At 39.9% G+C, this 18,372-nt stretch overlaps 1 protein-coding gene across 4 annotated transcripts; it reads right to left on the reverse strand.

The window, feature by feature from the left end:
* Nucleotides 1–765: 765 nt before the first annotated feature.
* LOC127364350 (cullin-5) lies at nucleotides 766–17,340 on the reverse strand. Of its 4 annotated transcripts, none has more exons than XM_051401804.1 (19): nucleotides 17,273–17,340; nucleotides 13,603–13,712; nucleotides 13,414–13,513; nucleotides 11,888–12,064; nucleotides 11,590–11,731; nucleotides 10,702–10,847; nucleotides 9,022–9,102; nucleotides 8,075–8,168; nucleotides 7,393–7,523; nucleotides 6,699–6,806; nucleotides 6,546–6,610; nucleotides 6,317–6,449; nucleotides 5,385–5,516; nucleotides 4,384–4,507; nucleotides 3,145–3,320; nucleotides 2,342–2,503; nucleotides 2,130–2,248; nucleotides 1,750–1,873; nucleotides 766–1,552 (listed from the first exon to the last, which is right to left on the reverse strand). In XM_051401804.1, the coding sequence occupies exons 1-19, from the start codon at nucleotides 17,294–17,296 to the stop codon at nucleotides 1,358–1,360; spliced, it is 2,343 nt and encodes a 780-aa protein (XP_051257764.1). In that variant the 5' UTR covers nucleotides 17,297–17,340; the 3' UTR covers nucleotides 766–1,357. The 4 variants fall into 4 exon arrangements, with proteins under 4 accessions (XP_051257764.1, XP_051257762.1, XP_051257761.1 ...); XM_051401802.1 differs by having other exon boundaries at nucleotides 8,030–8,168; XM_051401801.1 differs by having other exon boundaries at nucleotides 3,145–3,344; nucleotides 8,030–8,168.
* Between the last annotated feature and the right edge of the window lie 1,032 nt (nucleotides 17,341–18,372).

Genomic DNA, 18,372 nt, shown 5'->3' on the forward strand with positions numbered 1-18,372 from the left:
TTATATTTCTGTTTTACAAACTCTTTCTTATTGCTTTCCGAGATGTAGATGTTTAACTTAAACATTAAAAATATTTTATTGTCATTGTCAACAAGGTTATAGAAGAGAGAGAAAGTTCTCTTTATGTTGATGATGTTGTTGTTTCCTGCTACGGATGAGTCGAAACTGTGCAGCCGACGAGAGCAGCTCAACTCGCTTTATGTGACCTCCGCTGGCTCCAACAAACCGTCATGGCGACGAACCCCCCCAAAACCCAAACCCCACCCCCCCAAAACAAAGACAAACAGTTTTGCCTTTACTCGGATGAATGACACACCAGCTTCTTACAATAAGGTGCTGTTTATTTAATTCATTATTCACATCTCATGGTACACTCTCCTATAGCTTTGAATTGTAGTCTGTGTAATACTGACCTCAGCCTCTTCTCCCAGGCTTCCTGCAGAAAAGAGAGCTGTTGCAAACATTGAGCCGAGCTCCCGGGTTCGACTCCCAGCGCCGGCCTCTGACCCTTGATACGATCGGTAGACGGGAATCTGGATGTTTAGCAATATGCTAATTTTTTTTTTTTTTTTTTTTTTTTTAACCCAGAGGCAGAGGCTTGACAGGGTTTTGGGGGGTTTGTGTCTACGTCGCTGTCTGGTTCAGTCCTGCAAACTGTTAAGTGCTTATCTGGCTCTTTATACACACTGAATGTCCGGATTAAGTGTTTGATCAGTTTGACTGCAGAGGCAGCATCCCGCCCGCCCGCCCCTCCCTCCCTCCTCCTCCTCCTCTTCCTCTTCCTCCCCAGCGACAGACCAACTATCCGGGTTAAAGCAGCGTCGCCTTGGAGTGAAGAGGGCAGTGTTTTGTTCAAGGTTCAGGTGGTCTGGGGGGCTTTTTTTTTAATTAACGTGGATTAAAACTGGATCTCAAGATATCTGCAGTCCAAAGTTCCTGGGCTTGTTCCGGTCAGCAAGCCTTTAGACTTGCATGAGCATTGAGCGGGAGCGTTGTAGCGGCTGCCCAGAGGACGCACCGTGGCATCGGGAAAAAAAACAGACCGTTAACAATTAACGGCCTCGTCCGGACAGCGAGGAAACTCCCTTCAACTAAAAACAGTTCCGAACCACTTGGTGAAGACTCCCACTGCAACTTTTTCATTTTTTTTTTTCTTTGTACAACTTTAAGGCAGGAAGTATGTTTTTCTTTTGTTTAAATAGGTAGGTCTCAGTCTTTAAATTCATGCCTCCCTGCACAAGATTTTTTTTGTTTTGTTTTAAATAGAGGACGGGGGGGAGGGGGGGCCTGGAAGTGTCATCGAGTCCATCAGGCCTGATCCACTGAAAGTCAACACGAGTCATCCTGATGCGCTGTGCTATGCCATGTAGATGAAGGTGTTTATATCGGTCTCATCCCGCTTTATGTACTTGTGGTCTATCAGCCACTCGATCTGCTCCTTGATCATCTTCTTCTGTGGTAAAAACATGTTCTTTAGGATCTCCACCAGCTCCGTCTGCAGCTGGGCGTTGTTGATGCGCTTCCTCATCTTCATGATCTGGATTATGGCCTCCTGGGGACGTGAGACAAGACAGAAACATGAGCAAAAAAAAAAAACACAAGTGGATTAAATTGTAGCCTTGTGAGTTCATACAAACACAGCCACAGGTGTCTGTTGGAACTGCATGATGGGAAAAGGAAAGGTGAAACCGTTTATTCAGAGTAGGCGGCGTTTACCTAACGGCGTGCTGCGAGCTCTGCTTTTCTTACCTGCGTTCTTAGTATCCTGAGCTGGACGATGCCCTCGTTCTCCTCCTCTCTCATTCGCTCTGTGGTGAGCTGCAGCCGACCAATCAGGTTAATCTTCCCCCTTTTCTGTACTTTGGAGTTTTTTCTGTAAAGTTGAATTTAAACACAGAATAACCCTGAAGTCAGTGCACAGCTTCGTTTTTACTTCCTGCTCCAGTTTAGTTTTATTTTTCACCAAATTCAGCCAACTTTATATTATTTAATTCCTATTTTTATATGTTAGATAGATAGATGGATAGATACTTTATTCATCCCCAAGGGGAAATTCACAGTTAAGATTCACACTTGCTTCAAACTTAACTGCAAAATGCTAAAAACGTGACAGAAGAGCGTTTCCTTACATGAGAGAAAACTCCTGGTTGACGTAGAATAGTGTTCCTTCTGCAAAGTCTTTGGGTGAAGACACAACCGGGTCGTACGACAACACCTGCCGCTTGAGTTTGGGAAACGCCACCAGAGACTGAGCGTGAGAAAAGAGTGAGGATTCATCAATACAATCAAAAATAAACTCTTCATTATTTGTATTTTTATCCACCCTGTTGTCTCCATTTACCCAGAGAGTGCGTCGCAGCTCGGCGTCCGGCAGCTCCGTGGCGAGCTTGAGGTTTTCGAAGCTGATCCTCTCTCTGGGTCTCTGGTTCCAGGCAAACAGCACAGCCAGCTGGAAGGTCGTCACCTCCAGGTCATACTGGCCCACCTCGTTCTTAAAGGTTATCTGGAGGAACAACGTTTTATTTAGTCCCCTTTTCCAAAGATTCTTAACACAGAATGAGTGAAACTCAACTGTTGTGGTGCCAAACAGAACAGGTCGTAACCTTCAATCCAAATTATGTGCACTTTAAATGAAGAATGAGTTTACTTTTATAACTGTGTGCTTGCAGATTTCACCCATAATGAGTACAAGAGGTAAGTCTTAAAGCACTGTTTCCCAACCTGGGAGTCGGGACCTCCACTAGGGGTCCCCAAAACTTCAGAGGGGGTCGCCAAAGCCTTCTTAATTTTAGGAGGCGTAAGAAAACTTACACAGTAGGTTTATATCTCAGGTTTTTGATAATTTCTGTAAAGAAGAAAGATTTTAAGACCTGATCACAAAGCTAAATTCACTCTGACAAACAGCCTCGACCTGCATTAGAAAATCGTGGATTGAACCCACGGCCAGTAAAACATGTGATATTGTTTTATTAACAGCAACCCAAGACGAGGCCTAAAACAGGCTGCATGAACACAGGTTGATTAAATTAAAGAGCTGTTCATCCACACGAATAAACAAATGCATCCATGTGGCTGTTCGTGCAGATAAATGAATGAATGAGCTCCAGTTATGTGCCGTATTGTTTGTTTCTCTGTTACACTCACAATGCCGTTGGACATGAGGTGATGCCAGTGAAGCTTCCTGCCGCTGTGGTTCTTCTTGTAGAAGTCTTCTACCTCTGGTATCAAATCTTCCAGCTCTGTAGGCAGAGACACGAAGACCTTCTCGCTGCTCCTCGACCACGCGCCGGCATTCAGGATCTTTATGTTGACCGAGTCAGCTGCAGAGGAGAACACAGACGCACCTCAGAGGCCGAATGACAAAGGTGTTTACGGTCAGCGGTCACAGGAATATACAGGAGGACATATGTTGGTATTATTACAAAGATTTTACTCTAACATTAAAGTTCTGTTACGTTTGTGGAGCCACAGTTAGTGCTGAATTAAGGAATATTAATTGTTATTATTATTGTTTGCTTTCTTGTACAGAGTTAGATGAGATGGGAAATAGTCTGGTTCTGTTCAAAGTATGGATGTCCTGATACCCGAATATCATGACACAATTATTGAAATTAATCTTGAACTTTTATTGTGCGTTTTGGTTTTATTCTGGTAAATTAACCCCACTCGACTGTAACGCTTGCAACCAGCATAAAGGTGCATTACCGCCACCTACAGTGTGAACCATACATTCACTCACACTTCAAGAGGCTCTGTATAATTTACACAATATCACCATTTGTTATTATCGTATCCAGATTATTACTAATAATAATATATCGCAACAACAAAAGTCCAAATATTTAAAAAATAAATACATTCTGCCAATGTGGCGTAATATTTGTAGGAAAAAAGTTTGGTTTCAAAGGACCAGTGTTTGATTTAGTGGCATCTGAATGCAGAATGCAACTAACTGAACACCACTCGCGTCAGTATTTAGACAACCTGGGAATGAGAACAGGCTGTGAAGTGTGTAGGAGGAACTATAGCCAGTGTTTGGTTTGTCTGTTCTGGGCTACTGTAGAAACACAACGATTCCTACATTCAGGCGATTATACACTAATAAAACCATACCTATGAATATTATATTACATTTCTACCAATAGTATTTTAAATTCTGGGCAGAGCAGTCGTTTCCTCTGCTCCCAGTCTTTACGTTAAGATAATCGCCTCCTTTTCTCCTCAAACTCACGGCAAGGAAGCAAATGTTTTACTAATTCTTTAAGGAATAACAGAAGCTTTAAAGTTCTGCCATGTTTCGTCACTGAATCATTTGATGATTAATGAGTAAAAACACTGGTTCCAGCAGCCTGCACTGTGTAAATGACTGTGTGTGAGTCTCACCTGGTAAAGCAAGCTTGTTGTGTTTGTGCATTTCTTTGAAGTGTTGGTTGAGGTCCTCTGACACCTTGATGTCTTGAAACATCCTCGCCAGCTTGTTCACGTAGTCAGCCGGCATCCCTACTTCCTGTTGGGATACATCAGACGTCACAGAGTTTACAGGGGATGAAAAACTACAAGTAGTTCCACTTTTATTCTTTTGGTTATTACAGGTAATGTCTCTGTTCAGATTGGTAGAAAAAGGGTTCCAGGAGTTTTTCTTCCCCTACGATTTTATTTAAAAACTGACTTATGACTGAAATTTAACTTTTAAATGTTTTATCTTGTGACAACATTATGTGATGGTACAACCATAAGTTGTTATAAAGCACACTGTGTAGCTAAGTCATCACTTTTTAATCTATACAGAAATTATTACAACAATTTTAAGCTTTAATAACCGAGATTTGATTGAAATTTATTTATGAGAAGAATCTAATTCTAAAAACAGGTTTATATACATTTTACAGTTAAAATAAAGTCACCTTAACAGGTTAAACATGAGTGATGGCTTAATTATGAACATATTTAATCATGCAAACAATAACAAATACTAAGAAAACACTATCTACTTTTATATCTGTTTATAGTAAAACAAAGAGTGCATTAACTACAGTTTTGGAGTCATAGGTCAAATATTTGGTGATTTTAAGGCCATGAAAATGACTTTAGGAATAAATATTTAAGCACATACCTGCTGTTCTACCTGTAGTGCATTTAGCTGGACAGTCAAAAACCTTCAAGGTGTATTAACTACAGATTTCCTCTAACTGTAACATTAACTAGAATAAAACTAATTAGACAACACAGATTATTTCCAGGATATTTGATCATTTTAACCAATTTCCAGGTGTTTCAATGACTGAAGAACTCGACTATAAATTTCCAGGTTTTCCAGGACATGTGGAAACCCTGAGAAAGTAAATTAAACTGTTAAACTCACTCTCATACAGCCACCCACTTACCCTGAGCCACTCCACCATGTTCTCCTCTATCTCGCTGTCTGCAGAGATGTCCAGGATGAGCCGCCGGGTCAGGTGGGCTTTGTGGTAGCGCATGAACACGTCTTTGTTCTGGACATATTTCAGCACCAACAGCTGTGGAGAAATCACAGAGCACACAGATGATAAACTGGAGCCCACGTTAAAGAGCAAAGTTAGTGCTGCACCTACACGAAATCGCTCTCGGAGACGCCCGCGTAGCCCGTGGACTCGAGATCTACCACTTTACTCTGGTTTCACTCTGAACTCTGCAACAGAAATAGTCCACCAGTGCCTACACTGGTGTTTTTGCTTACTGTGACGTCATTTCTTCACCTTTAAATCTGTACAACCTGAGCTAAAAGGTTATATAAGGCATTTAAAAAATAAAAAGGTATTTAAAATGAGTCATAAATATCAAAAATACAAATATTTGACCTGTTTTTTCCACAGATTCTATTAAATAAAAACAAGAAAAATAGGAATTCAAAAGACCTGAATGAAGTTATTTGAGCTGTGTACATTTTTTTTTTAGTTATTGCTCATTTTTACTTTAATTTATTTTGCTGCTCTTGCACCAAATCAGCTGGCAGCGCCGTGCATCGTCACCACATTTTGCACCAAACGTAACGTAAAGACGTCACCCAGAGCGCACATCATCGACTGAATGAACGCTTCAGCTATTATAGTTTTTATTTTAGATTGATTTAAACAGGATAATGCAATGTTGGAGTTCTGCGTTTAAAAAGGGTTAAAATAATAAAAAAAGACCAAACAAGGATCACCTAAAATTAAAATAATTTAATTCATTAAAAACTTGCAGCAGATGTTGAAAGGTGAAGACTTATAAAACCTACATTACCTGTTCCAATGCCAAACACACGGCTAATAAAGACACAATAACAACAGAAACCTACCACTTCCTTGAGCTTGGCCTCAATCTCCTCAGAGGTGAGCTTCTTGCTCAGCGGGGTCTTCCTCAAGAGCATGTCACAGTAGTTGGCCAGCAGCTCTGGACACTTGGACTCTGGTTGAGTTTTCAGACCTACCCTGTAAACACAGGTGAGAAACACCAGCGCCGTCAGACGTCACCGCCGTTATCGTACAAAGCAAACACTGACGTTCATTACAGGGAGCGTCTCTTACCCTTTCTGTTTCAAGGGAAGCTCTAATTTAAATATAGTGGCATCGTTCACAACAGCTTTATACGCCTGCAAAGAGCAAAAAACAGGAGCGTGATCAGTTTAAGAAAACATCCTCCGACAGGTGTTAATGGACGTTTGTGACAGCCGAGCTCACTTTGTCTCTCGCCGTCAGGAAGCGCGGGTCGTCCTGAAACGCCTCTTTCACCAGTCGACTGAAGCGGTTAAACAAGGTGAGCAGCTGCTCCACATATTTCTCCGAGTCCTGCAACAAAGAGCAGAAGATGTAACCGATCAATGTGACGTCTCGAACCTCGGACGTGTTGGTTTGACAAAGTAATCTTAGCTCCAGCTCCACTTGGTAGCTCTCAACTGTGTCTTCATTAGCTGATCCGAGTGCTAGTGAGGGGACCTTGAGATGAGATTATCTAGTATATTATATATCTTTAGGTCCCTTATGGGCCTTTTTTTGGACGGCTGGGTGAGTGAGAGGCTAATTACTTATCAGTTTATCCACTAAGGTAATAAAAAGTCAGTTTACATGTTCGTTATCAGGGATAAATCTAGTGAAAAGAAAAGAAAAAGAAATGGATTCTGGTATATAATTCAATGGTTTAGCAACCTAGCAGAGAAGTTAAATAAAAGTGATGGATAAAACGAAAGAAATCAATAATTAATAATAACTATTTAGCTTAAAGTAATGTCTCAGTGGTGAAATAGATCAAATGACTGGTTAAACTACTCTGAAATGTTCTCTCTAAGTTAAAATTAAATAAACTGGACTCTTTAACATCAAGACTCATTAATCATTAATTTCCCGCCCTAACATCAGTTATGTTTGTGACACTCACGGAGGTGATCGTCTCTGCCGAAGCCACCATATCAGCCAGGCCGGCGCTCATGATGTGCTCCTCCAGGTCCTTCAGCATGGGCTCGATGCCGCTGGGCACTTTGTCCATAAGAGAGAACATCAGATGCAACTCTGTGACGGAGAGAAAAGCAACATTATCACATTGATTGAATGAAGTTCTGATTCTGAGCTACATAAAAAGACATTATTCTGTTTATGTTAATTATTTCACACATTAAATTCAATGTAAGTATATCAAATCATGAGGACAATCATTAGCTGAAGCTCTACAGAGCTCAGAACCAGGCTGATCCGACGGATTCAGTACTGAGCTTCTATGTGGCAGCCGCATTATGAAACTAGCAGAAGATGGGCTACTTTAAAATCCATTACTGTGGACACCCTTTATCCATCTGTTCAATCAAACTGCAGGAGCACAGACCTGAACACACACACACACACACACACAGATGTATTTAAAAATAAGGATGGGTGGTTTATTCTCAGGCAGGTTCTGTCCTCGGTGTATCATCACACACACACACAATGATTCAAGAGGTGGCGACACACGTGGATGCTGTACGGGCGTTCAGATGTAGGACAAGAAGGTTTGGTCAGGGCTATTTCCTGGTGCAAACCTGAGCTGGCTGAGCCTTTGGTGGGAGCGGTCCTGCCGTACTCACTCTCTGTCTCATTTCGTTTGATCATGCCCGGACACTCGGCTAAGATGGTCTCCTTGAACGACGTTACCAGCGCATTGACGCAACACTCCATTAACTGGGCAGATAAACAGAGGGAGAACAACACAGTGGACATACGTTAGAGACATGTGCAGTTCATTAAAGCTGCAGTAGGGTAACTGTTTGTTATGTTTGCTAAGAACTTTCACTATATCCTGACAGAAGAACATGAGACAGAAGCTCTGATCAGAGCTGCGAAAGATTGTTGAGTTTCATTTCCAGCATCGATATTTGACAACCTGGGAATGAAACTCAACAATCAACTATCTTAAAACTTCGAGACCAAAGCCTTTTTCTATCTTTCTGAGCTCTGATTGGTTGTTTTCTTTCAGGTACAGCTGATTCTTACAAATGCCATCAGGAGCAGGACGATCACAGATCGTCTGTCTCACATAACGTTGTCAGGATACAGTGAAAGTTTCAGAAAATACCTACTGCAGCTTTAAAGATTTATAAAATGTTTGGAAGTTGCGCTTCCTTGTTTCAGAGTTCACCAGCACATAACTCCCTCCAACACCATAAATTATGGTTTGTGTACAGATTAAACGAGATACAATGAACTTAAACTTAATGTATATGTCTTCTGATCTCACAGTCTGAAAGGAAACATTTATACACATATTTTGTGATTTAAGTCTGAAAAATTGTATGAAAAACACTTGGAAATATGTGTAAAATGGTGTGAATTAGGACACATATCAACACACTCAGATAAAAAATGTAAAGCTTGAAAAATAAATGGAATTAAAACAAAAAAAGAAAGAAATTCATATGAAAAATTTATAAAATGTCAAACTAAAACAATGGAGATGCAGATTTCAAGGTCTATTTTTTACTAACTTAACAAAATAAGATACACCAATAACAAACCACTGCTGTGTAACACTCACTGCTTGTACAGAGTTACAGTCCCGTCTCGTCTCCAGGTATCGGAGCGCACGTTTCTCCTCTTCCCTCAGCTTCGAATCAGCCTGGTGAAACATTTGATCACATTTACATTTAATTATGCGAGTAAAGAGGATTTTAACGTAAAAAAAAAAAAGACATATAAAACCTCTTAAAGTTTATCGGGCTGATCTAGTATGAGGCACATTGTCTTTTTTGGAATAAGGGTGTAGTATGTCTGTAAAAGTAGTGACTTATAGTGTATTTATAAGACAGCACAGTGTTTGGACACACAGAAATATTCAGTTTTTAGGGTTACTTTGATGTTTTTACTGAAGGAAAGTCTCTGGAGGAGCAGAGCCACGATCTACACTGACTTCCATAAAGTATTAAAGCTTGAATAAGATGCGACTGAGCATTTTCTGACCCATGCTGCGCTTCAACAGATGACAGTTTTTATGGTGTGAAGAAGACACGTCTGTTTTCTCTTTCCGATTCACCGAGATCATCAAAACAGGGCGCAGAAGCCTCGATAGAAGTCTCGAGTTTCTGCTCCGTGTTGTGAACTGCAACTGTAGAACGGCAGCTATTATCTTTGTTATACAAGGAGGTTGTTTTCGTTCAGTGGGAGCAGAGAGCATGCTGGGAGTGGCAAATCCAAAGTGGCTGAGAGTGGAGTGATTACAGGGAGCGAGGGAGTAGAAATATCTGCCATCGCAGCAGCATTTCAAAGCTTTCATATCATCAACTGAGGAGATGATTATTATTAAAAAAAAGGTATTTATGTGTCAACTTCATGACACTGAGAAAAGAACATTAATCAACAAAGAACATGTAAGATATTCCATAATTCCTGGTATTATGTCTCTTAAGATTTCAGTTCAAGGTCCATGAATGATGAGATTAGCATTAGTCATTAGCTGTATTGTTATTTGTTATATCACCCCCCCCCCGGGAAGAGCTCTCAGCTGTGAGGTGAAGAAAAGGAGCAGCTGTAAATCAGTGATAATTCTGAGCTTCATAAACACCCTGAAATGATTCTTTATGTGATTAAGAGCTGGATCCATTTGGTTCAATAACATTTGGAAAGTCTAGAAGAGCTGATTTAATTATTTCATCTTATTCGGGTGCCGACAGGAAGTCAGCCGGCTTGGTTATGGGAAATCTCAGACTCTACTGAGCATGCTCAGTGGGCCCAAAAGCACAGAAGTGTAAGGAAGCCTGTGCAGATCTTTTTACAGTGTTTCTCTGTAACATTAAAAAGGTTTTCACTTTATATCATTGTTTTTAAACGTCATCTAAATAAAGGTGTTTAATTAGTATTTTATCTAAATGTGCGTACAGCTTTGAATTGTATATAAATGTAAGCTTTGAGCCAATTGTATGTATATTAATGTAATTACTGTATGTGTTGTATGTTAGGAACGGACCCCAGGAGAATCAGCTGATGTGGATCTTTTAAATTAAACATCACAATCACGAGTAAATAAGCAATAATCAACGTTATAAACATCTTTAGGTTTTATTTAAGAGGACTTAAATACTCAAAATTCTAAATACTAAACTCAAACCGGTCAGAAAAAACAGAAAATCTCTGATGAACTTAACTTTCATGTGTTTTAATGTGGAATCTGATCATCAAGAGTCTTTCAGCTCCTTTAAAAACATCCCCGACTCATACTCACGTATTTCATGTAGTTTTGGACCCCGTTTTGCTGGAGGTAGGCCGGCGCCTGTGTTCTGTAAAACCTCTCAGTCGAATCCATATACGCCTTCTCAAAGTTGTCCCTGTAGATCTGCAGCTTGTCGTCGGGGTTGGAGCACAGGTTCACTGCTCGGACAGACAAACACGTCACAAACAGACACACAGAGACGTAAACTGTCACTGCACACACACCATGCAGCTGCAGCCTGGGTACTGTTATTCCCGGGAAACATGCTGTATTAAGTCACTGCTGACGATCAACTGAACATTTCTCACTGCTGCAGCTTCACATTAAAAGCATTTAACTGGCGAAAGACAGGTTGACTTTCAGCTTTTAAGTAAGCCAGTCACAGGAAGTGCTTGACACTGGTCGCTATTGTTCAACAAAAACGGTCATTTTCTGGATTTCTTTGCCAGCGTTTAGTTTTAAATACGTCAGGCAGTAATGGAGCAGCCACAGTGAGCTGTTGGAGGAAGAGCTGCAGGCTGTTGGATGCTCTGTAACCATGAGGATAATTAAATAATTCTGATCTCAATATTGATGAAAATAATGGTCATCGTCTTTTTGGCCATAATCCTGAAGCTGTATTAAATTATATAACATGTCGAGAGCATTTGCAGCATGAAGAGTTTCCTATTTCAAAAGTTAAACTGTCTTAAATGGATTCATTAACGAAGCTGCAGAACAGGGAGTTTGACAACGTAGGAAACTCTAATAAAAGATAATCAAACTGTATTGCCCACAAAATAGTCTATAATATTAATATCAATCAATACACACCTAAAACAAGAACATAATACACTGATTGAGGTTCTCTGAGGCTCACAGAGCGCAGATACTGGAACAATAAGGCGACCCGTGTCTCACCGTAGGACTCTCGCACTCCGATGACCAGCTGGGAGTCGAACGCCTCTCCCAGCCTCTCAGCGTGGACCAGCTTCATGGCGCTGTCCTGTAGCCTGTTTTTAATGTTGGAGAAGATGGACTCGTTCCACGTGTCCAGCATGAGCTGATAGTCACCGCAGCGAGGACGCAGACGGAGACACAATCAGAGTGCAGAGTTACTCACAATATAACCACAGCGTACATCCACAACAGGCTGATCTGTGACTGTTAATACTATCAGCTATAACAGAAAAGTTGCCTGGCAGTTTTTCCCGCTCACCTTGCGGACGATGCTGTCCTCCACGTTGGACTTCTTGTTGCTTCCCTGCTTGCCCATGAGGGTGATCTCCAGCTGGCAGAAAGGCTTGGGCAAGATGTCACACTGTGTGAAGAACTTCCTCCACTCCACGATGTACGCCTTCAGCAACGCCGTGTCATCCTGGTGACTCAACACCCGCTTAGAAAGAGAGAAACACAAAAAGATGAAGCTGGTTAATAATAACGATTAACATACAATATACAGGAAGAACAGTTTATGAAGGTGTGAATTAGAAAAGCCAAGGTGGTAAACTAGCAGCAGCATCAGTTTGCTTTGTAAAAACAGGGCGTTAAAGATAAAATTCTTAAATTATTAGCAGTTATTGATGCTGGTTAAGCTTAAATTTTGTGCATTTTTCTCATCTAACGTGAGAATTTGCGTCAAAATACTTCTGATGCAGTTAACATAGAGCGACAGCACATTTTGTTTTGTTCGTGTCAAGTTTTGGTGCCACGATCTGAGATCAATATTTCATCTAAGATCCTCGTAGAGCTGCGATTGTGTCGTCTGATATCAGACAGAATCCATTTCAATCTTCAGAGAATCAGTCAACCCAGCAGAGGTCATATGAGAGACAAAAACATCTGCATGGAAATCCGGGTGAATAATTTAAACTGAGCGAACAGATTCATAAAAAAGAGTCATTATTAATAAATCGAGTTTAAAGGAAAACTTTGAAGTAAGGGTTTCAGAATAAAGGCGGGGCATTATATTCAATATGTATTCGTATGTATGTTTGTACAGACAAACACTGGTTGTAGATAGGAACTATTATACTACTGTAGTTTCTTCTTCGATTCCTTGACGCGAGCAGTGGTCTATCAGTGTCATACAAACAGTTTAGAGTTCCCACTCTTCTTAAGATATAATTATTACAGAATCTTTTCCAGGACTTACAGTCCTATAATTTACAGGCAGGTCTAGCAAGGACTTAAACTCTAAAACTTTTTAATAATTAAGTGTCTCAGGTTTGTTACAACGCTGAAAGGATCGCTGTGAGTCCGTTCAAACACACGTCTGATATGAACAGCTACACTGACTGACATGGCCGACAGGAAAAAGGAGCATTTAAACAGTTTTTCCGCTACCAACTGTCGAGTTTCAAACTATAAATATGCACCCAGATTTATGCAGGCGATCTGAGGCAGGGGCTTAAATAAACATTTGTCAGGACAACACAGATTATTTCCAGGATATTTGATCATCTGAATCAATTTCCAGGTTTTCCAGTAAGCGTGGGAACCAAATATTTCTTTCTTCTTACGGTTTATTAATCTGTGTGCACAAATGTCCACATCAATGCTTTTTCTACCACATGAACCTCTGCAGCACCATAGAAGTGACAAAGATTTGCCTCAATAGCCCAGAATGCAAAGCAAACGTCTCAGAAAAGTCTCGGTTAAAAGGCAGAAACATTATTGTTTACAACGTCAGACACCTTCCTGTTAGTGCTGAGACAAACATCCCATCATGCTCCCAAGTCTTACTGCTTGTGCTTGTTTGATGAAGTCTAGGATGTCCTCTTTGAGGGCCTGGTGGATCTTAGCGGGACCTTTGTCGTCCCACAGGCACACAGCATGGACGTCTCTGTGGAAACAAAGAGGAAGGGACCACGTTGGAGGAGTTGTCTCTCTTAGCAAACGTACCTTGTTGTACCTGCACTGCGGCACACTTACGAGAACAGGTCGAACCACTGTTGTTTGGTGACGGACTCCTGCCGCAGCAGCTTCAGTACGATGGGACGCATCAGGTCCCATTTATCCTCAAATTGAAGGGAGCCTTTGTTCTGGAAACAGACAGGAAGGAGACGTTAACAACAACAATTTATCTAATTCTAAACTCCCTTTAACTCCCTTTTGTTCTATGGTGACAAACCTCTTACACCATCTACCTAAACAGTCAGTGTCACTTTAAAAAAGTAGTGTTTTATATTGAGAACGCCAAAATAAAATAATAATAATGGTCTAAGGTAAGCAGTTACTTTTGCTTCTGTGTACAGGATTTATAGTTTATTATATGTGTTCATAACTCTTGTCTTTATTAATCTATTTATTGGTTAATTTGGTCTACAACAGAGTACCTTCTTCAATCAATGATCAAACTAGGATCATTATAAATCAAAATCAATCATAACAGCCGACCATATTTCTTCCTTCGTTCTTCCAACTTCCAAAAAAATGTGATAAAAGTTCAAATATTGTACCCCTTCTTTTGCTCGGGGACCCCTTTTGGTCCCCGAACCCCAGTCTGAAGACCAATAATCAATAAAACAGAACTTTTCCTCAGTAAAATGGCTGCTATGAAGGATAAAACTCGACATCAGTGAGTGAAGAAACATGAGAAATAGCAGATTCTTCCAGACCGGGAACGAGAGCCGGCTGAACGGGTTGATGAGTATTAAAATGAATCGTAGCTTTTGGTCGTCACAGTCTCCGGCTCTTAATTAAAACGGGAACCTGTGGGAGACTCTGGATTGATGTGTTAAGATCTCCACCACCTTCATCAAAACACCTAATGAAGACGAGTTCCTCCCTCCAGTGAAGCTCTTCTCCTCGAAATATGGCTATAATATAAACCAGTGGTTCCAAAGCTGGGGGTCGGGAGCTCTACTAGGGGACGGGAAAGCTTCACAGGGGGCCGGGAGACATTCCTGATTCTAAGGGGTGTAAAATATATGTTTATTTCTGTGAAAGAAACTAAATATATTGTTAAAGTTTAGGGTATTATGTAAGATTTGAACACAAGCTGTAGTCACAGAGCCTTCACTCTCTGATAAACATCCTCGTCCTGCTTTATAAAAGTACGCAGACAAAACAACCAAAGGTCTCACAGAAGAAGGGGCGAAGCATCAGAGAGAATATAAATACTGAATTTGTCAAAGAAGATGTCTATCAAGTTAAATAAAAACACATAATACAGACAAAATATCCCCCGAAAACTCAGCTCTGATGCAATATTGGCAGGATGTAATCCAACAGCTCCCTGAATGGAGGGATGAAAATATGTGTGTTATGTTAAAAAAGGACTAAAAGCTGTAAATTAAAGACCAACTGGTCCCTAGTAGGACTGCACGATATGGTAAAGACATTATATTGTGATTATTTGGACAGATATTTGCGATATGACTCACGATTAGTGTGGAAATTATAATTTTTGCATCAAAAATGTACATTTTCACCTAAAATCTTGATGATGTGACATCTGTTGGGGTCTGTAGTACCAAAGAAACACATCTTCTTACATCTGGAGAATAAGATCTGCAGGCCAGAGCCTCTCTGCTGCTCTACACTACTTCATTATAATAAGAAACTGCACTTTATTGTGAAATGGATAATGCAGTTGGCCCTATTGTGATTAATTGTGCCGCTGTAATTGTGCTGTGTTTTTAAACTCCACCTCAGCACTTTGTAGCGCAGCTTTCTGCTACGCATTTGTAGTTTCTTCTAGTCCAAGCTGAGCTAAACCTCAACTACATAACATGAAACAGGAGGTTTGTGGGGTTACGGACGGCCAACAGGCTCCAAAACACGTCCTATTAAATCACGTTCTACCTCCAGATGTGAGCATTAACCAGAGGAACATTAAAGTGACAGGGTTATTAAAGAGACTGTCTTCATGCTGGAGGTGGGACAGGAATTAATCAGGGTTGTTTTCCAGGACATTTTCCAGGACCTTTCCTTGATAATACAGGACAGCAGTTGCTCCCCAAACGGTGGATATTTTTGCAACCAATGATAATAATAATATATAATAATAGAGTAGCAGCCTCTGCTGTGAAAAAGGTCCATTACGTTGCAGTTTTCCTCTAACCCTAACATTCATTTGGCCACATTTTCCAGGATAACATCGATTATTTCCAGGATATTTTGGCCATTTTAGTCAATTTCCAGGTGTTTTGATGGCGGGAGAATGAGTCTCTAAACGTCCAGGAACCCTGATTAATGCACTGGGGATGGCTGATTACATGCATGTTGTGGGACTCCCTGACACACGGGTTATCTTTCCTACAAAACATCTCGTGCTTTGCCTTCAGTGTGCGAACTACACGATGGCCTTCGGGGGGGAAGCTCAACCTGTGCCTCACAAGGACAGACGGACTCTAGCTACACATAATCCAAGATGAAGATGCAGAAAAATAGAAATATATTGCTTTATTTTAGAGATCTCCCTCCCAAAAATCATGTTTTTAGGGGGAGCTCGTGTCTTATTAAGCTCTCATGTGCAACGATATCTGTCCTTGAGTAAGTAAGCAGACCTTTTATAAGTCTTAAAATGTGACTTTTACATAATCTGAGTCATATTTTAGGTACATTTCTGTTTGTTCCCCCAGTAAAACATAATCTCAGGTAACAGGTAACATCAAACCCACACTCTCCCTCTATTGAAGTCAGATCTCAGGGTTTAAGCTCCAACAGAAATATTTTTTAAAAAAGGTAGCGTTAATCTCAATTACACCAGATTAATCAGATAAATAATACACTTCCCGGTGTATTCCAGTACTGTAGACCGGTTTACACCCAAAAGATGCGTAAAAATATAAAGCAAACACACATTAATGGACATTACACGCATCCTGTTTAACCTTTACTTCATTTCCTTACACAATTCCCAACATTTGCCATCACATTAGACATTTTAAATGAAGATACACCTTCTAGTAACACATTAAAGGTTTTATATAAACAATATAAACAACAGAAACAACAGAAACAAAGCAGCCCCCCCCCAAAAAAACACTAGAAACAGCCTCTAATGAGTCAGAACCTCCACAAAAACACCACCTTTGTTTACCTGCAGCTCGCTTGTTGTCCTGTTTATTTACACTTAAATAAACATAGAGCTAATAGAGAGTCTAACTCACTGCTACCCCCCCACCACCCCCCACCACAGGTCCCTGTAAAGCTAAAAGCTTAGTTAGCAGCTGAGGATTAAACTCAATGCACACAGACTACCAACGACAGCTGCCTGTTAGCATCTGCAGCTCTGGAGTGACAGATCATATGATAGCTAATAATAATAATAATAATAATAATAATAATAATAATAACACTCGTATTAAACCCCTTGCTGTGCCTCCTCCTGCTTTAGGAGCCTCTGGCAGAGTGTTTCTCTTCATTTAGCAGCTACAAGAACAAGGAGGCAGGTCAGTGGGGAGTTAGCTCGATGCTAACCAGATTGTAAGTTAACTGCTGCCGGCGGCTTGCGGGGCGGTGCGGGGCGCTGCGTGGCGTCCGCGGGAGGGGATCGAGCTCACGGACGACGCCGCGGCCCGCGAGTGAGCGGCGGCACTTTAGGCGCAGGGGCGGTGTGAGTAGGCAGAAGATTGAATTGAAGTGGCTCCCTTACCTTCAGCAAATTAGACGTCGCCATGTTCCCTCAACTTAAGATCTCGTGAAATCTCGCGAGAAAAAAAAGGAAAAAAAAAAAAAAAAAAAGCTTAAAACTCTGATCTCGTCTGTGAGTAATGGATTACATGGGAGGGGGGTAATCTATTACATTTATTTAAAAAAATATGTGTAATCAGATTACAGTTAGAATTAGGAAAAATTTATAAAATTATTTATTCTCTTGATTTTATTTGCATATTTGGAGCTGAAGTAATCCAAAAGTAACATAAAGTAATCTGATTATAAACAGTAAATAACTGCATTGTACAGTTATTTTTTTTTCTTTATGTCCTTTTTCTCAATTAGATTTAATTATCATATTACAGCATATAATTAAAAATGTCATATTTATATACATCTATTACAGTTACAAATTAGATGTAATCAGATTACAGTTACATTTAGTTAAAAAAAATTGGCAGGTTTATAATATTAAAATCTGATTTTCTGCAGATTTTTATGGTAAAATTCGTCATTCTCTTGATTTTATTTGCATATTTGGAGCTGAAGTAATCCAAAAGTAACTAAAAAGTAACTAGTAAGATTATAAACAGTAAATATTAGAAGTATTTAACTAACCCCATTTTTTATTTCTTTGTCCTTTTTCTCAATTAAGTTCTAGCCATCTACTGAACGAACTTATTATATATTTCAAATTCAAATTTAATACTAATATATCTCCATTACAGTTACAAAAAAGATGTAATCAGATTACAGTTACATTTAGTAAGAATTTGCAGGATTACAACATTAAAATAAATCAGTTTTTTCAGCAGAGGACACCTTTTTGATGATAAAAATCTTTATTCTCTTGATTTTATTTGCATATTTGGTTAATCCAAAAGTAACAGAAAGTAATCTGATTATAAACAGTAAATAATAGAAGCATTTAACAGTTAAAAACACTATTTTTTATTTCTTTTTTCTCAATTAAGATGACTGAACGTATACAGTAGTATTTAAAAATGTCTCATTAACAGACCACAATATCAGAGTTGCTCTTACTTTTGTATTTGTTAGTAATAAAAACAGTATAATAAAACAATATATAATATAATA

This window comes from Dicentrarchus labrax, unplaced genomic scaffold (genome assembly GCF_905237075.1).
Source record: "Dicentrarchus labrax unplaced genomic scaffold, dlabrax2021, whole genome shotgun sequence".
Classification (NCBI taxonomy): Eukaryota; Metazoa; Chordata; class Actinopteri; family Moronidae; genus Dicentrarchus; species Dicentrarchus labrax.